Source organism: Amblyomma mixtum, chromosome 3 (assembly GCF_055824585.1).
Source record: "Amblyomma mixtum isolate Tamu chromosome 3, ASM5582458v1, whole genome shotgun sequence".
Classification (NCBI taxonomy): Eukaryota; Metazoa; Arthropoda; class Arachnida; order Ixodida; family Ixodidae; genus Amblyomma; species Amblyomma mixtum.
The window spans coordinates 413,488,334-413,510,311 of NC_143014.1; the positions used below are offsets into that span (position 1 = coordinate 413,488,334).

Below are 21,978 nucleotides of genomic sequence, written 5' to 3' on the forward strand. Positions count from 1 at the left end.
GGGCAAAGCGAAGAGCATTACTGGCAAGCAAAATAAACTCAAGAGTGGCGACTTTAAAGGGAAGCTGAAATGGTGTCTTGAGAATTAGAGGTTATTCAAGTATTCGAATCTATGAAGGTTCTAGGTAAATCATGCAAAGCATTTTTGCCCTAGCATTTAAAAAGGTGAAATAATTGTAGATTAAAATCGCTACAATGTTCAGGCTTCTCCTCACTGCACTGGAGAATGCGGGGAAACTCGTAGTGACGTCATTATTGCAGAAATTTCAGATGTCCGCTGCCTTCGCCTGCACGGTGCTGTACATCATCCGATGCCGCCACACAGTGCTTCGTGAGCTTCACCTTCGATGGCATCAATTTTCCTCCATGAAGCAACTGTCTCTTTGCTAGAAACACAATGCCGTCATACGTGACGTCATTATCAGGGCCTCTGACTGCCGTTGTGCACTGCAGAGAAGCCTGAGCGCCGACACCACTTTACCGTATTTACTCGCATAATAGGCGCACTCGCATAATCGGCGCACCCCCAGTTTGGTCGCAAAAAATAAAATTTTTTTATTTCCGCGCATAATAGGCGCACCCCGAACTTAGCACTCTGATCAATACTGTATTTACACGATTGCAAACTGACGCCCCCCCCCCCCCCCCCCCCCCCCACCCCCCTGATCTTTATTTTAACAACGTTTTTGCTGAACTGACTACTAGTCCTCACTAAAGCTGCTGCCATCGCAGCTGCTGCAGACCCATAGCACGTACAGCGACATCACGTGGAACAGCCGCACACAGTTTTCAGGGATGCTCACTTTAAACGTCTGTTTGGAAAGCTTCATTTCAAGCCGAAAACCTTCCCGACTTTGGCCCACGAAAACCTCGCTGATAGGAGTCGCATACAAAAATTTTGGCATGCCGCAGTCGCAACTTCTGCACTTCTTGGCCACGTCGAATTTCCGGCCTGCCGCACGCTTGCCGTGTTCGAGAGCAAACTCCCAGCCGAGTAGCTATTAAGGTGCTTGCCTGTCGTGCTAAGATAGCAACGCTCAGCGGCAGCACACAAAAGCCACAACTAGGAAGAACTAACACGCTACCACAGATGCCAGGCCATTGACAGCCACAAAAAAAAAATAAAAATAAAATAAAATGGAGCTGGCGATGCTGATATGGATAGCAAAAGCTCGCGGCGGAGAAAAAAGTTGATGATGATGAACTCGGCCTCGGGCGCTCCTTTGCGCGTGTGTGGCCTCCGCGATCACGGGCACGTTGCTCGCAGCTGGAGCCGATCGCGGAGGCCACGGCGCGTGCATTTTGAAGGCTGTTCCCGCATGGGTCGTAGAAAGTTTGGGTGCGGCTCTTACACGGTTTTTTTTTTTTAAATATTTCCTTTAGGAAAATAGGGTGCGGCCTGTACATGGGTACGTTTATGCGGTATGTTCAATTTTGCGAGTCGAAAAATTTCCGGAAATTTTACCCCGCGTAATAGACACACCCCGAACCTTGAGCCGGATTTTCTGGAAAAAAAGTGCACCTATTATGCAAGTAAATATGGTATTCAGCAATTATGCCACCATTTCAAATGCTAGCACGAAATGATTTCGCAGGATTTACCTGCATGTATCACACATTCGACCCATTTTAACTCAGCGAATTCTAGAACCACTTCAGTTGCCCTTTAACTGCAACACGAGCGGGACCACCCCTTCCGCATTCCCTCGCAACACCTGAAGACAAAGCGCCAGCTGCAGAATTCCCCCTTAAATGCTGTGCTCATGATGACACATAGCCTGTTTACCACTCGCAGTTCAGTTTCGTAGGACTGCAAGCCCTGCAATCGACCCAAACACCATCACAAACTGAAAGCGCAAAAACGAAACCATGCTGCTACACGTCCCAGCGTGCTTGGCTTGCTTTGGGGCTGATATGTCTATCACAGGCTTTCTTCTTGTCCTCTGTGGCCTAAGATACACAGTTTCTTGATTCTAATAGAGAAAAATTCAGAAGGATCAAAGCGGTCACTACGAAACAACTGCAGCAGTGCATGTGCAGGCCGCAGTTTCACACATCTTGTGCAAGTCCCACTTTCATGAGCGCCGCATCTCTTAATGTAAAGATCGAAAATGAGAGCACAGCTGCCAGTCATGGATTGCACCATGGCACAACACAATGACGTGCCACGTGGTGCTGCACTCACATGGGAGGCTCTCGGTGGCTGTCAGTACACTTATTTTATGCAAGGCCTATAATTACCGCTCGCTTGCACTTTTTCCACGTGCTGGCAGCTGATTTTACGAGGAAAGAGCAAGTTAACTGATCCTACAAGTGCAAGATACTGCCGTTTGCAACTGTCACGATATTTTGCTGCGAGTTCAGATGAACAGGAAATTTCATAATTTTTTAATCTTTAAGAGGTCTGAACACATTAAGGTGAAAATCAAATCGAGTCCAACAGCAAACACTATTCACAAACCCATAATTTTAAGACCTGTCACATCATGCAAAAATAAAACAAAAAAAATGACAAACACAAACCCCCCTAAAGCTAGCATGCAAGTAATAAAGAATATTTACCTGGAGCATACCCTGCCCTTCCCGCTCAATGAATCCAGATGCAGATACAAATACATTGGCCAGCTCATTCTTCGCACCAGCCCACTCAAAGGGTTGAGCCAGGCAACGCCGATGAAATGTCAGCATTCCAGAAGGCTCTATGCAGTAAAAGAAAAGGGTTCTGTTAAATCCTTCCAAAGCAACCAACTAGGTGCTTCAATATGATGCTTAACCAAGGTTGCAAGGATGATCACGATCAAAAGTTTATAGGACATGTGTGTGTGAAAAAAAACTTTATTTCGGCGCAATCACGTAATCCAGCCGCCTGAAATGTGTCAAGGTATGAAAGGATGTGCATGCTCTATTCACAGGTAACAATACCACGCGAATAGGTCACGAGGCAGAGCTACAATTAACTTTTTCACGAGAACAGGCAGCCCGCAAACTTCTGATCGCGTTAGTACACAGTATTTGAGAGGGAAAAAAAAAGCACTTTTCAGTGAGCCCCACATCCCTGCGATATGCTCCAAGTTCAAGTTCAAGTGGCATAAATGAAACAAACAATCAGTCAAGCCCAATTATATTGAACTTGGTTAGATTGAATTATCCTTTATATCAAACAATTTCTGAGCAGAGTAAGGCTATAACGTGAAAATAAAGGGTCTGTTCTGAAAGTAGTAGGACTGGTTTTTTCCTGGGCGAACGGGCGGACGAGAAGTGGTCTGCGCGCGCAGGATCGTTGAAGGGGGATATTGGGAATGCTGGGGAAAATCGGCAGTCGGCTCTCGGCCGTTGAAGAGAGGAGGTCGCTTGTACTGTGAACCCCTGTCGAAACACCTCGTCACGCAGAATCGTCGAGTGTTTACTGGATCAGCGATACGCGATCAAATTTTGAGTAAATCTTGGTAAAACGGGTAAAGAGACTAACAACATGATTAAGGAGGCCTACGGTGACGCTTCCATGGGTAGATCAGGTGTTTTTTGAGTGGCACAAGCTTTTCCGAGAAGGTAAGGAAAGAGTGGAGGAAGACGACCGCTTCAGACGCCCTTTGACCAGAAAGACCAACGAAAATGTGTAGCGAGTGAAACATTTACTTAACAGTGATCGTAGAATGAATATCAGAATGATTGCTGATGACTTGAGCATTCCTCAAACCCAAGTTTTTGAGATCGTGACAGAAAACTTATCCATGAGGAAAGCGTGCGCGAAGTTGGTGCTGGTAGTGTTGTCAGAGGAGGAAAAGGCCAACCGATAAGATCTTCTTCATCATGTGAATGAGGACCCCGATGTTTTGCCCAGCACAAGGCGGCAACGCTGCCTCAGCCTCCCTAGGGCCTCGACTTGGCCCCGCCAGACTTTTTTCTATTCCCGAGAATAAAATCGACGCTCGAGGGGAAACATCACGGATCGGTAGAGGTGGTTCAACAGGCCGTGACGAGGGAGCTAAACAGCATTCCGGTTTAGGCGTTCCTGGAGGCGTACGAAAACTGTAAAACTCATTGGCAGCAGTGTGTAGGTGCGGAAGGGTGCTACCTTGAAAAATTGTAATCGTTTGTACTATTCTCTTGAATAAATTTCCTTTAAAAAAATCAGTCCTACTACTTTCAGAACAGACCATGTATAAGAAAATGTACGGTTATGTCATACAAAAATTAGCCATCACATGTGATAGATCGAACTTCGGGCAACATCGGGCGACTCAAAAACTGACTTTCCCTCAACATATTTCTGGGGGTTAGTTTCCCCGCAGGTCCGATCGAACTTCAGACAACTCCGGTTGGCTCAAGAAGCTGGCTTTCCCTCAGCACATATCCGAAGGTTAGCTTTCCCGCATAGACCTGCGAGTGTTACTGGTGCTTTGGTGCTACGTAGCGCACGTAGACCAATGATGACATTGTTTTTCCATAATGTAAGCAGCGGGCGCGTAACCAGCCAACCAGAATATGTGTTTTTAACGCACTGCATCAGTTGTACCTCAGCACCCGCGTTGTTGTGCAGTCCGCATGTTCGGTGCATCGTGCTACCACCGGCAATTTCACATGGTTTCATTGTTCAAGTGTGCGCGCGATGGCAGCCACGAAACGGCAGAACCTCCCCTTTTCCATGAAACTGGAAATTATTAAGCAAGTTGAATGAGGTGAGAAGAAATCAGAAGTTGCTCCCCACCAACATGAATGGATCGACGAAGCTTCGACCACTCGTGATAGAAAAAGCAAGTCTCGCAATGCCTGCAAAACACAGTCGGTTCCGGTGACCTACAGGTCCAAACAAAGAGCGTGGATGACCCACAAACTTTTTGGCAAGTGGCTGCATGCTTGGAATGACGACGTAATAGGCCAAGGTCACTACATCTGTGGCCACCACTGCAGTGCTTGTTCCAGCAACATTGCACTTCGCTTCCTGCCACCGAACGTAGCGTCGGTGCTTCAATCATTGGACCAGGGAATAATCCGCACGATGAAGGCTGGTTTTAGGAAATGTCTGATTGAACAGCTCCTGCAGAACAGGAGGACTAGAAGAGACGCAAAAATCAACCTCTTAGGCGCCCTCTGTCTATGCTGAGTGAGTCGTGGAATGATGACAGAAATGAAACTGTACAGCTCTGCTGACGTCCTACATCCTGGACTCTGTTTTTCTGGAGAAGACGGAGTAAATTCTTTGTCGGGTGAGCTTGACGAAGCAATCATGGGTCTTGGATAATTAGTGAAACCAGTTGTTCCAATTTGCTGGCGCTATTTAGATTGGCCAGCTGTAGGCGACTTTGTCTCCACAGACGACATTGATACCGCGGGAAAGCTTGTGTACAAAGAAATCATTGCCGACGTCGCAGATAACCAGGATACCACTGATGCGAACTGTGACGAGGACTTGAGAGAACCTGTGCCCACACGCTTCGACGTGCTCCGTGCGCTCAGCATGGTTTGTCACTATTGCGTATCGATAAAAGGCTGCGGTCTCAGCCATTCAGAGTCCATCGATAACATTGAAAAGTATGTTCTCTCCGAGGCTGTGAAGATGAAAATAAAAAATTCACGACTATTTTGTTCAGTAATCAGCACACAGTAAGTGGCTATCAAAGATATGCATTTTTCACCACCTCAGTATATTTGTATGTTGTTAAATTTACTGCTACTTTTATAACGAATTACACGTTATATCTAACTAGTAGGCATTTTTTTTACGAGTTCAATATATGCGGGTTCATCTGTACACCTGTATTGTTTTCCTCTAACTGAATGATAAACCTACAGGATCACATCTCACCCAGTGCTGCAACTTATACATAAACAAACCCATCTGTTATCTTGAGGTGCTTTTGTAAGGTGCCCACCAATCTCATGCAGCAGAGATAAAATCCTGAGCACCATGGACTATTGAATAAGGCTTTTCTGTTCAAATTGTGCCGTAGTATTAATGGCATTCTAGGTGAAACAAGAAAATTTTGCCTGCTTCATTGTTGCAGAGACACACACACGCACCAAAATATCAGAACTTAAACAGTGGCAATTATGTAACGCGGCTTACAAGCAGTCACACACAAAGACTTGGTTGCATAACACTGCATGGGAATTCTGAGCAGTGGTGTGGTAGAGACATGCCCATTTGACCAGCAAAGTGAGGATGCAGAGAATAAGGTGCCAGCTAGAACTACGGCATGCTTGAAATCAAACTGAGTGCACAAGCAAAGAAAAGAAACAAAAAAGGTGCAGAAGACATAATATGATATGTGCGTGCATGCACTCACATACACATGCAGACCCAAATTTCGTGATAATTGTTACGGGGAACTCAAGGAAGCAGTCAGCCAACTTATAGATGTGTCACTTTTACCTTCACTGACAGACCTTTGAGACTTGCTGCATGCACTAGAACCTAAAGCAACCTACCCATGTGCTTAAAAGCAGTAAATGACATGTGCAACCAAACCACTGCCTGCCTTGATTAGAGTAATAAGTCTAGCCTGGTTATAGCGAAACAGCGGTTATAATGAAGGAATTTTAATTTCCAATTCCCATTTTTGCATTTTCGATACAATTTAGATCCGGTTCTAACCCACCCACCCAAACAAAACCAAACCAAACAACCAAAAAAGACTGAGTGCTATAGGTGAATGAAATCAACAGAGTGCTGCTAAGAGCCATGTGGTAGAGACTAAAGCATTTTTTTGTTCTGCCAAGTTAGTTAATTAGCTGAGACTCACTACAGTAGGGTACAACTTAAAAAAAAATGTGAGCTGTTAAGACTGAGCCCCGTCCGCAGCGTCCTGTATTGTTCCACTAGCAAATCACAACAATAAACGAAATCAAGTTTTTAATGTTTGACTTTATTAAACAAGCCAGGTATCAAAACTCTAGAGCTTATAACTTTTTTCCTGTGATTAGATTCTTGTTTAGATATCAAGAAAAGTTTTCACAACGGACTACTTTTTTGTCGTGGATGAATTCAGTGGAGCAGTCCTGAATGTGGGCGGAGCTTCACTGCAGACTTAGGTTGTATCCCACTATAGCTAGCTTTCTAAATGCTGCCTTCAGGAAAAATTTTCAATTTGGGAGTTGCAGGTGATGTTAAAAAAAGAGCAGAATGAAATGTTTGGCACAAGGCATCATTTACATAAGATTTTTTTTACCAGCCTAAGGAAGCCCACAAAATACAAAAACTACGACCTAATAACGATGATAAGTAAAGCTGAAATTTGGGCGAGTTGGTAAGTATTCATCTTATAGAAAACAGCGCAACAAAAGCGGGACACACATACAGAAGACAAGCGCTGTCTTCTGTGTGTGTGTCCCGCCTTTGTTGCGCTGTTCCCCATAATATAAACGATGTTACTTCAGCGCCCAGGACACGCTCTCTGAGAACAAAATATGGCCATCTCCAGAGCCTTGTTTCTGACGTGGCTTTGCGTTTTGCAGTGGCTGCAAGATAAGTGCTAGAAACAGCTAACCCGCCGGTGGGCTTTCTTTTTAGGCCAGCAAAAAAATCTACGCAAATGGTACCTTGTTGAAAGCACTTCAGTCTGCTTTCGACGAACTACAAGCTCCGCATTGCTCCTTTTCCTGTAGCCATTATTTCAAAAGCTAGCTAATTAGACTTTACTATAACTAACTTTGCAGAATGAGACTAGGTCACACAACTCTGGACAAGAGACAGTTGGTTTCACTCACCTACAACACTCCATCTGCTTTTAAAACTTTGTCACATTCAGCTGGCACGCCCGGTATACAGATTTTGCATGTTGCACAACAGCTACCACAGAGAATGATAATTATGACATTAAAAATTTTCATTAACTTTTTAACATTGGTCCTTTCATTATTCAGAAGAGGAAGAAGTAGATACTGATAACATGATGTAAACCATGATTCTAAACTTTTTTTTTTTTCCTGGCACCACATTCGTGCTGCAGTTGTGCCTAAGCAGAAGCAAACCACAGTGCATGCTGAATTTGTGCTGACCAACTCACCATCCTTTGTAATTCTCCTGAAGTAGTTTATAATGCATTTTAGTTTCTCCATCTTCCGAACTTCATCCTTGGGACCAGAAAATAGCCTGAAATAAATAGACATCAAACTTAGGCACTTGACAGGGATGAGAATGCACAGCAAAAAGCGAAGAAAAAAAAAGCCATAGTCAACAGGACAGACCTCGCAACTCTGAGACATGCACAAATTTTATGCATCAAGAGTAAGGGTCGAGTTTTTCGGTTTGAACCAAAAAAAAAAAATGATAATAGTACACTGCATTCAATTTTCAAGATTCGGTTTTAACTGAAAAAGGTCAGTATCCTTGACATGCATGATGCAGCTAGCTGGCTACTGAGTAGGAGTTACACTCAAAGGAGAAAATGAAGAAAGCGCAGAAACCAAGGGTGTGGCGAGATGGCAGTACTATGTAGAAAACCAGCGAAAAGGACACATTCACAAGGAGGTGAAGTACACAGGACAACGCTGGAAACACAACTGAAAATTCTTTACTTGGTGGATCGCCAACATCAGAACAGGGTGCACAAGCGCAAGAGCACCACAAACGCTATCAAAACAGCAAACACAAAACTGATTAAGCGAGCGAAGATTGCATGTGGCAACCTATGTCCCATTCATGAAACTGTACCCTTTTGCCGTGAACCTAACAGAGCTGTCGCTGACGCATTCAGTTCCTAACTGCTTGATTTTAAAAGCTTCTAAGATTTCTCGTTCTATCTGTGTTTTGCCGCGGCCGATGATTTTGACATTTTGGAACAGAGGGGTGCAGTCTTTGCAGTGGTTGCAATGTCTAGGAAGATTTGCTATGTTGCCTGGCTGTGTACACTTTCATGAATGGGACATAGGTTGCCACATGCAACCTTCGCTCGCTTAATCAGTTTTGTGTTTGCTGTTTTGATAGCGTTTGTGGTGCTCTCGCGCATGTGCGCCCTGTTCTGATGTTGGCCATCCACCAAGTAAAGAATTTTCAGTTGTGTTTCCAGCGTTGTCCTGTGTACTTCTCCTCCTTGTGAACGCGTCCTTTTCGCTGGTTTTCTACATACCATGCACCAACTGGCCCAACAAGCTACGCTTCTTCAATAGCAGTACTGTTGTGTAATTTTGTGTGTGAGGCATTGGTTTGCCATCTCACATGCCTCTGCAGACCAGAAGGCTCCACTCCTGCTGTCTGCTAACAAAGTGCTGTCTGTCCACTGCCATAACCCGCTTAGAGCAGTTACCTTAAGCAGGTTCCTCCACTGCACATCAGTACACTGGCGCGAAATCATGCACTGGCATCACAAAATGTGTCATGTTTTGGCTAGCACAGTGGTTCACCAGCAGCTCCATCGCAAGTGTCAACAAAGACCACGTGGTGCCCTGCCCTCTCGTTCAACTGAACGCAACAACCCAAAGATAACACGACAACCTCGATTTTAAAAGTAAGTTTCCTTAGAATGGCGACAGCCCGTCCTTCTACAAGCACAGCTCTAAGTAATAACCCTTTGTGTGTAGATTACTAATAAATCGCCTGCTCATGCAAGCAAAAAAGTAAAGATAAATTCTAGGTGACTTTTTAGCACACAGGAATGCCGCAATATATCACGAAAACAAGCTAGTAATTCATCTGTAGAAAATAATAGTTGCTGAAAAAAAAAACGAAAACTGCAATCTGAAATAAACACTGCAAAAAGGCCACCGAATTTTAAAAAATATATAAACCGGAAAATCTAACCCCTCATCATAACCCCAAATTGTTCCTTACTTCGGCTTTTTATGTATGATTACGATGCAGAATACCATTTGCTCAAGGTGTACCAGACAGCAACAGCTGAACACAATACTAGAGGCAAAATGAATTATTGCAATGCTCCACTTTGGCAAGACATCAAGCCAGACTACTCATAGGTGCCCACAACAAATACAGTGAAACGTAGTTATAGCGAACAAGTAAAAAAATCGTAAAACAGTTCGCTATAGACGAAATTCGTAATATAAAATTTCGTCCAAAATGCGCGCAACAGCGCCACAATTTAGTGAACGAAGGGACAGCAATTCTGGCGATCCTTACTAGAGAAACGGAGAGATGTTTTCCCACGTTTTGGTGGCGTTTCGAAGACGATCGCGGCTATTCCAAAGACCGCAAAAAGTTATCAGTGGCTTAGCTCCGCTATGCCAGGATATACGCAGCGTGAGCAGTGACGTCGCGTGGCTCTGCGCCAGCAGCGGCAAGTGCGCGCGTCGAGGCACGCCAGCTGTGGGCAGTGACGTCACTCGCGCATGCGCAGTATGGTCGACGGAGGGAGCAGCACGCGAAACGGCGAGACTGTGGCCAATGTAGCTCACGCTACAAAAACTGAGCGCCAGTTAGGTTGGCTTTCCCGCATATCACCGCAAGCACATGCTAAGCGCCGGTTACTGTGGCTTCTCCGCATCACTGCTGTGTCGCGTGGAAAGCGGTGCGTCAGAGCGAAAGCTGTCATCCTTTTCACCACCTCCGCGACAGCCGACATGAGCGCAGGATTGTTACTGCAAGCTTACAACCACTGGTGTTGCTTCCATGGCGTTGTCGACAGATGCCAGAAGCGTGAATGCGTGCTGACTGCCGGACTTCAACCCCTACGCGCTGCTGCTGGCGAGTGCGAGTTGAAATTGCAAACCTTGGCGCAAACGCGTGTTGCACCACCACCAGTCACTTGTGCATTGCGGCGAAGCCTGCCGCCTGCCATCCGAATGGGCACAGTTTGGCGCTGGGGAATTCGATATTCCCGTTTCATGATCAACTGCGTTCGACATTTAAAGTAGAAATTGCATGAATTTGCCAAAAATATGAAGAGTTCGATATGGCCAATAATTCGTAATATCCCTGATTGTTACATCGAGGTTTGACTGTAGCACAGCTACACTGTCACCAAGATTCACTCTGTGCAATGCTTACCTATTGAAATTGATGTTGGGGTAATTGCAGTACTCAGAGTTGCTTTTAAGTGTATTCCTCCGAGGAAATGTGCAGAAGAAGGCGTTTGCCAGCAGGCAGCCAGCCTGCATCTGGCTCATGGAAAGCATACGGTCCTGGCTGGATTTCAGAAGTGGAATTGGCTGGAAGGTGAGCACAACAGGCATCATCAAAGTTTGCACTCGGTATGATTACAAGACTGGAAACCCTCACCTGAGTAATGAGGACAGGAAGGCGAAGTGCCAGGGCAATCATCTTGGGGAGCAGCACTTGAAAGAAGTTGCTGGACTCCCTGTCATCCAGTTCCTGGAGAAAGGTTTGCCATCAATTTCTGCAATTGTCTGCCATAACCACAAAGACCATTCTTAATTTCCTTCACCACTCACAGGAAAACATTTGCCAAGCCAATGCAACACACAAAGAAAGGAAAGCTTAACTTATATGGTTCATGAGTGAAAACTTGATAGAAGCAGTGAGCCTAATGCCGCATTCAACTACCTTATGGCGGATTTGTTCTGATTTCTCGAGTTATGTACTAATACTTAAAATTAATGTTCATAAGTCAGCATGAGCAACCTCTGATTCAGAAGTAGTTCAACACAACTGAAGCAGTGCTTTGCCGACTGCCTGTAACATGCAAGACCACTAGACAACACTCCGACCAAATGCACAATTCACAATGCTCAGGTATAGAAAAATTGAAAGAAAAAAATTCGCCAGAGATTCACCCTTGTGGCAATGAGATTTCCAGCGACAGCTGGGTTGGTGCAAAGTACCGATGCCAGTTGGAGGGCTTAGTAACTCTGGGCAAGGGTGTGGATGTGAGCTGCGTTCACGCTGCCGCACTTGAATTAGCGCACACGAGCACTAGACAATTCCTTTATCTGAACTGTTGAATCACCCAGGTACAGTAACCAGTCATGGTGTGGCAGTACAATCATGCAGGATGCGCATGTGCAGGAGGAGTACGCAGACATCGAAACAAACGATGACGATCTAGCAAGATTAAATGTCACAAGTGGACACAGGCCTAATGTATAATATGTAGAAGTGTGCAAATAGTCCTTTTTGGACAATGAATAAAATATGAATAGTGCAGTCAAATACCGAATCGAATATGAATAGAATATTTTTGTGACTATTCGCTAATTGTACGAGTACTTGTACAAAACAAAAAGCCATGCGAATCAGCGAAGCACTAGTGGTGGCGCTATAAGTCATGAAAATCTTTGCGTGTCAGAAGGTGCAACACTGACTGACTGCCAGTACGGGACACGCAACACGAAGTCAGTTGTACTCTTTGACCGACACGTCATAAGCATAGGAAAATTACCATTCACTACTGATGATGACAATGAACAAACAACCACCAAATCGTGGTTGATGAGAAGACAAGGGTTTGAGTTATGGCCTCAGATATCAAGCATGAATGCAGGGTTTGCTAAACTTGGCAGAACCCAGTCTCATTTCCCAATATTGAAGGCAATATGCAGGAGTATTATGACTGCTACCACATGAACCCTCTTACCTGCACAGACCTATCGCGGCAGCATGCTGTGCGGCGCCGGAGTGAGCAGGTTTTGAAACAGTCGCCAAAAAAAAACAAAAAGCCAAGCGTGCCCTATTCAAACTTAAAGCAGATTATTCAAAAACTATTCACAAACTTTACACCCAATTCAATCTGTTTCACATAATTTTTAAAATGCCCTATCTGATTCATTCGGCAAATTGAATAGAAGGATATTCAATTCGCTACTTCAAATTTACGAATATTCGCGCACCTTCAATGGTATGTATACAGGTGATTGGTGGTTTACAACAGCAATAGGACAGGCACCAAGGGAAGGAAATGCAGTCAGGAGCAGCACAGACACAGATGGAGTGATAAGGTTTGGAAATCTGCACAGGGTTAAGGATGGCACAGGCCAAGGGCAAGTGGAGATTACCAAGAGAGCCATTTATCCATCAGTGAAGCTCATTTGGCTGCCGCTGCTGCTGCTGATGATGAAAGTGAATTACATCTCAGTGTTATCCCATGCATGGAAAAACAGGGCCAACAATTCATACAGAATATCCCACTCAATTCAAATTTAACCCTTTGAAGGTTTTTGCCGTATATGTACGGCGGCGGTTTTCTGTCCCGCAAGGTCTTTGCCGTACGGGTACGGTTTCGATCTTCCGTTTGAAATTTTGCGCCAAAAGAACAATGCGTGCTCACTGGGGGGTGCTGCCACCTCTTAGGACTTACAAGAAGTGTTTTAATTTTGTGCTGCCTTCTTACGGAGATAAGCAGAACTTATGTTTAGCTTTAGCGCGGCGGCACAGACTGCGGCAACTCCCCTTTTGTAGTTTTGGTTTCACCGCGTGATCACAACGGAGTCGCGCGAAATTTGAGTTTTCTTTTTGTCAGCACTATCTTGCAGGGGCTTCCGAAGTTGATTTCTATCTTTATTGGCGCTGCTCTTAGCTTGCTTATCACCGTTGCTCGCGAGGTATTCTCGCCCTCTGTGGCAACGCGCCTACGCGGTTTTGATTCCGCCGAGGGATCGTAACGGAGTCACGCGAAACGTGTTTTCTCTTTGTGGGCACTGTTTTGCAGAGGCGGCGAAAGTTGATTTCTATCTTTATTGGTGCTGCTCTTAGCTTGCTTATCACCGTTGCTATTCTATTCTATTGAACATTTTCCAGTTGTGAGTGATGCTGTGACCAAAGTACTGTTCCTAATTTTTTTTTACTATTTATTCTCGATTATATACATTTTGTAGATTCAAGATCCACAATAAAGTAATTTGACCACCTGGGAAAGTTTTCTTCAAAATAATTTGACCCTCAAAGGGTTAAGTAACAGAGTGATGGACTACAAGCTAATAAGTTCAGCAGCCTTGATTCTGCATTACCTGCTCAAGAAACTTGAGAAGGCAGTTGAAGTTCCACTCAGCAGTAGCACGGTCATTATACTGACGAATGGCTCTCTGCAAAAATAAAAGAAAACATACTGGAAATGCACAATAACTTGGGTAGCACTTCAGATTCAATTCCAACCATACCAATTGTACACTGCAAAAAGTTAGCCATCTATGTAGCTTTATTTCACAATGCAAATTTATGCAAACTGAGCATTTAATTATTGTAAAAGATGTACCGTGTAACACCATGGTGACACCACTTCTCATGAGGGAGAGAAGGGAGAAAGGGTTCCTTTCCTCCTTGTCTTCCTGGCAGTCACTGGGCTGGGAAACACTGCAAGAGCGGGGGCTAGTTGGTGCTTCATACTCATCAATTGGCGCTACAAGGAACATACACACATGCGCTCCGTCCGTTTGTGTTTCCGTGTGTATGTTCCTTGTAGCGCGAATTGATCGGCTGGGAAACAGTACGCTGTCCTTACATCTCTGCAGTGAATTCTCCAAGCTCTGAAGCCGGGAATCGAAGCAGTGCGTGCCAGCACTGGAACTGTGCAGAGTACAGAGTGGCACAGGGCAGCAGCTAGGGACAGGAGCATACTTGCTGCTTTGTCACCTGACCTGTGGGCCACATAAAACTGCTGGCTGATGGACCTTTTTTCGAGCTTAACAGGCCACATTTCGAGATGTTCACCATGAAACGCTTTGAAGACAAGCAGTGACTAACGCGTGGTACCTATTACAGCTTATTGCCGTAAAATGAAATATTTTCGGCTTAACCAGCATTTCAAGATACGCAACCTCGAGTTAACAATAATTTACAGTAATGTACATTCCAACACTTTCTGAATGATACATTAAGGCAGGAGCAGCAGTCTCCAGAAGTTTTTGTCTCTTATTGTTACTGTAAGCATGCCTACTACTGCTGTATATATGTAGGGTTCTTCATTTTGGGTTTAATTTTCTCCAGAATTTGGTGGGGGGAGGAGGAAATCAGTCGATAATTTTTGGCTTCAAATTCAGGTACAAATCGAGTTATTCAGAAAACGGTAACATAATTCAAGTTTTATCGGGTTATATTTTGTAGCAGAATACAATCTGCTGTAAATGCTCGTTTTTGTGCAGGACATAAATTTATGTATTTACACGTGGTACTGTAAACAATATTTATTTATTATGATCATTTCACCATGCACTTAACTATCATCTACTGCATTGCACTTCTGCGTCCGCGAAACACAAATCTGCCTCTGTTTGTACACTGCGACAACATTCTTTCAACGCCAATGCGATCACATTAAACGCAGAAAAGCCTAGCCTGGAGCAGGCCACCGTTACCACAAGTATAGCCCTTGATAACAGTGATGCCAATAATACGTCTCTTGCACTTTTGCTTCTCGCTTCAGAAACGTACTGTTCGTATACTTGGCCCCAAATTACGCACCGTCTAAATAAAAAGCCTTAAACGAAGTTTAAAATGATCGCTCAACTTAAAACCCCCCTCTGAATTTTTGCACAAAGTGTCTGTCACTTTTCTTGCAGTGTCTTCAGCTTCGTCCACATGGAAACTAAGTTTCCTAGAAGGCTTATTTTTGGGTAGAACCTGGGTTTAACCCTTTTTTTTTTTTTTAATTTGCTCGGGGTGCAAGAAAACAAAGGGCCCTACATGCAAGTAGAGAGCATTGGTGTCAAATGTTTACTGTATGTGAAAGTACCAATCAGAAAGAATTCCTGAACAAGCAAAAGCTGCACTTAGGCCACAGGTCCAATTTCACCAGCCTCATAGCCGCCACTGCCACAGAAGAGGCCGGCAGTTGGAATCCTTAGCGGCCCCTGAATGGCACTTATGGCTGAAAGCACTGATGCAGAAGGCACAATCGGTCTCATGACTGAAACCTTTTTATCTTCATCTACATTCCTTCCTGAAGTAGTCACAAAATTTTCACCCCAGGAAATGTGCACAAGATATTTTTCTCTCGACTAACTGCATTAGAAAAAAAGCACCTAAGGATCTTTGCGTTCACTTTTTGAAACTTTCAACATGTTCCACAGTGCATCATGAACACAGTAACCTGCCAGGCTTACCAGTAGTAAAATACTATCCAGTTGAGACACGGCATGTGTCTCAAGGTTGCTACAAAAGCCTGTGTACAGTATATGTACTTAGGGCCTTTCATTTTCAGATTTTACTTTTTACGGGTAAAAATCGGGCAACATTTTGTGAGCTGAAATTCGGGCACAAATTGGGCAATTCAGAAAAATGTTCCACAATTCAGGTTTCATCAGGTCATATTTTGCAGCAGAAGACAATCTGCTATAAGCGCTCGTCTTTGTGTGGGACGTGAAATGCTCCATTTTTTGCACATTGTTTCGCAAACAATATGAAAATGGCAGGTTCCACTGCAATCCTCCAATGAAATGAGACATTTCTTTTTTTCTCTCATTCATTTTTAAATATTTCGCCAGACATATTACCATCTGCTGAGTAGCACTTCTGCATCAGTGAAACACCTTTGTATGCCTTTGTTTGTACACTGTGACATTCATTCAACTTAAATACAATCACTTTAAATGCAGGAGAGCCTAGCAGCAGGATGCTGCTAGCGTGAGTAGCGCTTGGTACAGTGATGAAAATTAGACATCTGGTCAGTGTCCATGGATTTGCTTGTCGCTTCTAAAATGTACTTTTCCAACTTGGCCTCAGATAAGCACTATCATGAATAAAAAGCACTAAAAGAAGTTTAAAATGGCCAACGTTCTGAAAACACTTCTTTGGATGTCCACTGAAGATGTCCGCCAATTTCTCTGCGGTGTCTTCCGCTTTGTCCACCAGGAAACTAAGTTTCCTACAGAAGCCTTATTTTCGGGTGGAAATCGGGTTTAACCCACATTTCAGAAGTCTGTTCAGGGAGCAAGAATCCGGTAAAATCAGGTTTTACTCAAAAACGAAGGGCCCTAAGTATGCCGAGGTGGTGAGGCCGATCAGCATCATGGTGCTCACAGAAACAGTGGCCATGCAACTCAGTGTAGTGGTAGTCTAGTTTCTGCTATCAGAATGTTACATCCATATACACACCAGATTCAGATTGCAGCATGCACCCCTGTTACACAAGCAGTTTCAACTGCCATTCAGATGAACAGCTGCTCACCTTTCTAACCAACACTGAACTGAACGGCAGTCGGCTGCACTTACACAGCAGGTTCTGCAAAACTCTGTTCACCCTCTGGATCCTGCAATCATGCTATGTGCTGGTGACCTAAAAATATAATTTTTTTATTTTTAACTTTAAACATTGCTTTCATGCCTTTTTTGCACGGAACTACAACTTCTGAGTACGTTTTGTGCTTTGAGTACGCTGCAACTGAACACCACACAGAGCCAAGACAATCCAATGGAGGCATGTCTGGTTTCAGTGCTTAGCCATCGTTTTTCTGGTGCTGCTTTGCGGGTTTACGTGTTTACACCCATTCGATTAGTGAAAGTTTAGACTGGGACTTATACTAGCCAGGATGACAACCTTTTACAAGATCTGAGAACATATGGCAGTGAGAAATGCCACAGACTCAGCCAATGTGGCAGGTCCACTATTGTCAGTCAACCAGCTTAACTGTAGCCCCGACCTCAGTTGAACTGAACTGCCGCTGAAAATGCCCATGTAGCAGGGATATAGGATAGCTGCTTAATTACACTGATCCACAAATGAAAGAACTACAGCATTTCCTCACACATCTTGGAGTTACTGTATACAGTAAAACCTTGTGGATGTGTTCCCGGTTCATATGATTTCCCGGTTCGTACGCTCAAATCGTGGATATTAAAAATGTCCCATAGAGTTACACTATATCTCTCCCAATTATTATGTTCCCGGATAACACAATTTCCCGGCTGCTGCATTTAAAATTTCGACAAACTGTGGTCGCATAACATGTTTATTGACCAAACACATGTGAAAACATATAAGTGGGCCGAATGTGTGGGCACGCAACATGAAAAGCTTAAACACAGCAGTAGTCACCCTCCGCGGTGGCTTCTCTGCAGTGCATCGATACACTGAGGCGAACCACCACCACCACCACCAATACTAAAAATAAAAACGGCACGCTAGCATTTGAGACGGCCGTTTTCGAGGACGTGATATGAAAAGGAGAAATACCGAGGTTTCTTTGTGGTGCATAAGGGCAAGGAGTCGAAGTTGCTACGAACTACAGCTTATATACGAGCGGGCCAGGTATAGAAAACGCAGCTTAAAAAGCAGAAAAGCTGTGACAATGAGCGGCCGCGGTTGCTTCACAGCAGTACTTAGGTGCAAAAGAACGAAGCATCCGAAAATACGAGGGAGATTTTGGTTACATTTGTCACTGCCGTTGACGGACCAGATGCGTCACGAAGTTCCTTCTGCGCTTAAGAGGGGGTCGTGAGTCTTGAGCAAAATTTTTCTTAATACTCACACTACCAACATGAAATTTGCAGGGCTTTGTAATTTTGTGTGCTCGTTCATATATGCTGTTGGTTACCTTCGACATAAAATTGTTCAATAGTTAGGACTTTTCCGTTCTGATTTGCAGGAAGCCTGCAGAAAGATCCACTGAAGGGAAATGAATAAAATATGCATGAATCTATTCCTAGACATCTAAGGAACACAATAAAATTAGTTTTACATTCCTATTTTTCTTCTAGCCAGAGCTATGGAAGTTGAAGTTTCAACATCAAGAGTACAAGCTTCCCTTTCTACATTCTCGTACATATTCAAAATGTCTGTGCACTTGGAGGCCCTGTGTGGTAGCTTCACCGCGTTCCTTACAAACTCGAGAGTCAGTAAAAAAGAAATCGTTAAAATCTGTCAAGTAGAAGAGTTGCAGCGCCACCCACAAAATAAAAGAAGGGTAGGAAAATTTTACATGTTGAGAAAAAAGCAAAAAAAAAATTGCAATCTCAAAAATCATTTTAATGACACAAAAGTTTACAATTATAAATCGCTTTGACTCAGAATGCTCCCGGAGAGTAATCGGCATCAGTTTTGCCCCTCTGCCTTCAATGCGCTGCACTCCGAAAAGCTACCGAGGCAGCACACTTTTTTTCGGCCCACACATTGCAGTCCGTGTCTTTCTCGGCTGCTCTTTGGCTGCTTTATTCACCCTGATTTAGCTGCAGCTCTTCCAAGATGGCTGCGTTAGCTTTGTGTGTTCCCATGTTGATTATGGTTTCTGCAACTGCAGTCTCCACAGCAAACAGTGATGCATTTTTGTCTTTGGGTGCACGACTCCATATCAGGGCGTGCAATGCCTCGTTTGCCCATTTGGATTCTGTCTTATTTCTTTGACAATGCTTTAGTAGCTTTCTGTCAGCCAAGCGCTGATACACTCGCAGCAGTGCAGTGCCAACACACTCAGGGAGGTTGTACTGTGTTTTGGTGGCAGCTCATTTTGCGTCTTGGCGGCATCGTACTTGCACCAAGAATCTTGGTCCACTTGGACAGAGACTGTCTAATGTGATTATAGCTAGCCATTACAGCTGAGTGCATCCCGTCCAGATTCTCTACGTGTGATTTCAGAGCCCAACCATAATAACTGGACAACTTGGTAATCAAGTCGCCAGTCAGTTGCCCCTTGCCATTTCTCCATCTTTAGTCTTAAGCTTCTGCACCAAGTTGCAAAGTGCAGCTCCCATGTGCTTTTGCACGTGGTTCATGCAGTCCTCTTCAAGGACATCCACAAACCTGCACACTTTAGCTTATTGAACAATGTATGAGCGGCTGTCACCATCGCACAGCATTGTAGTGTACCTGAGGCCGTGGAGGGACAGTGAGCCCTGAAAAAGCACCAGTGTTGCCTTAGAGGCCTGAGAAAGAGGCCTCACTTCCAGTGTTCACACTCAACACATATTTGCCATGAAAACTGGGAGGCTTACCACCAAGCTGTGCGAGTCAACAATGTCTCCCAAAAGTGAGTTCTCTATCAGCTCCCACCGGCTTCGAAGATTTGATCCCCCATAGAACTGCAATGAAGATGTCGCCATGCAGTACTGCAATGAAGATGTATCCATGCAGTATTAAAGAAAACAGACAACAAATAACTGAGCATTGGCAGCTGACAGATAATGCGGCATAAAATAAGGGCACTTAAGGGGGGACGACGGTCTTAAAACTGACCTTTTTATTTGTGGCTAAAATATGATGAAATTTTGCACACAGATGTGTTTTTCTCTTCCGATTTCAAAAATGTAGTCGTAACTGAGCTGGTGGTCTTAGATCAAGAGTTATCTTAAATTGTAGAGTGTAATTGGGTAATTTCTAACGCAGCTTTAATGAACTTTCTAATTGCATTTTGTTGCTTTTAATTACATGAATTGATAGCCAGCAAATTCCCATACCCGATGACTTTCTTACTTTTTTTGTTTAGGCCACATATAAATAGCAATTTACAATTAGCTTAACAAGTTGCAGTGTAAAATACTGCAACCTTTTACTCTCGACATAGTACATCAGGATGACATGCCTTCAGAAAAAAACAAAGAATGTCATCGGATATGGGAACTCTCTGGCTATCAATTCATGTAAATAAAAGCAACAAAATGGAATGAGAAAGTTCGTTAAAGCTGCGTAAGAAATTACCTAATTACATTCCAGACTTTGTAAGATCTAAGACCTCCAGCTCAATTGTGATTACACACTTGGAATCAGAAGAGAAAAATACATCTGTGTGCAAAATTTCATGAGATTCTAGCCATAAATAAAAAAGTTAGTTTTAAGACCCTCGTCCTCCCTTAAAGCATTCAAAGCACACCATTCCCAGTATCTTGTATTGCTCCGCTACCACCGCAATTATCCTAACAAGACTTTTAAAACACTCCAATCCTAATTCTCTCACTACTCAAATGTCTCGTATTAGCGCAAAATTAAGAGAGCTGACATCACAAACTTATTTAGCTTGTTCAGCCTATTTATGCATACAAAAACACTTCCAAATAGTTTTTTTTCCCCTATACCATCGAGTATTGACTGTCGCTCCCTTCTGCTCAACTAATTTCTCTCTCTGCTGGCAGATAGTTTTGCAATTCTGTTACGTTTTGTTTATGCTGTGCAACTTGACTAGTGAAATGAAGTGAAGGTAAGCGAAAAACTGACCAATGTTTACGCTATGCTCCATAATGCGAGAGTACAATGGTAGCTGTCATGCTGCGCTGCAGAGCACCTCCACTTTCCCTCCTTTCCACTCCATGCCCTCTTTTGTCATGCCATGGCGCCTCATCCTCTGCACCTTTGTATTCCCTCACCCTTGACACACAGCACCACAGATGGTGCTCCCTCTAGCCCCCACTGCACTACAGTGCATAGCTCCATTAACTTGCAGTGTCTATTCCCTTCCCCCAGTCCACATCCTACGACCCCTTCCTCTCCGACGCCACTCTTTGTGCAGAAGTCTATGCCCACACTGTGGATACAGGGCTTCCGCCCAATAGCGGCAATCACTGTTAAACAATGAACTATTTTTTTTTTTTTTCAGGAAAGTGAAGGCCATATTAGAAAATGTTACCGTTACAACAAATACATGTTAACACACAATGACACGCCAACACATGATCATTTGGTTTATTGGTCTATTGGGGTTTAACGTCTCAAGCCGTAGTGAGCGGCTCAGGAAATTTCGACCACCTGGGGTTCTTTAACCTACACTGACATCGCACAGAGCACGGGCCTCTAGAATTTCGCCTCCATCGAAATTCGACCGCCGGGGCCGGGATCGAACCCGCATCTTTCGGGCAAGCAGTCAAGCGCCATAACCACTGAGCCACCGCGGCGATAGCCAACACATAATCATGCTCTGTTCAAATCCTTCACAATACCTGGTACCACTGAACACTGACACATTAAGACGACCCTGCTCCGTTGTAGCTTTTAATACCACATACTTAGCACTCACAGGCCCGATGGTGGCAACGCATACATGCTTGCAAATGTGCTCTTCCCTCCTGCCCTGATGTGGCTTTGGTAGGCACATTTCTATTTCACAAAAATGCCCATGTGCTCTGCAGTGCCGGTCGCACGTCAAGGAACCCCAGGTAGAAGAAGTTAACTCAGAGCCCTCCACTATAGCATCCCTCACACCATACTCTTCC

The 21,978-nt window shown here is 44.1% G+C and overlaps 1 protein-coding gene across 4 annotated transcripts in view; it reads right to left on the reverse strand.

The window, feature by feature from the left end:
• LOC149357691 (poly(ADP-ribose) glycohydrolase-like) overlaps positions 1–21,978 on the reverse strand; it is a 57,766-nt gene that overhangs the window by 32,888 nt on the left and 2,900 nt on the right. For 3 of the 4 annotated variants that reach the window (XM_089584837.1, XM_089584835.1, XM_089584833.1), the window contains exons 9-14: positions 19,771–19,884; positions 13,857–13,931; positions 11,173–11,265; positions 10,942–11,102; positions 8,006–8,091; positions 2,562–2,698 (exon numbers count right to left, since the gene is read on the reverse strand). In XM_089584837.1, the coding sequence (XP_089440963.1) occupies positions 2,562–2,698; positions 8,006–8,091; positions 10,942–11,102; positions 11,173–11,265; positions 13,857–13,931; positions 19,771–19,884 (666 nt within the window). The remainder of the gene's footprint in view (positions 1–2,561; positions 2,699–8,005; positions 8,092–10,941; positions 11,103–11,172; positions 11,266–13,856; positions 13,932–19,770; positions 19,885–21,978) is intronic. The other variant, XM_089584836.1, reaches the window with a different exon arrangement.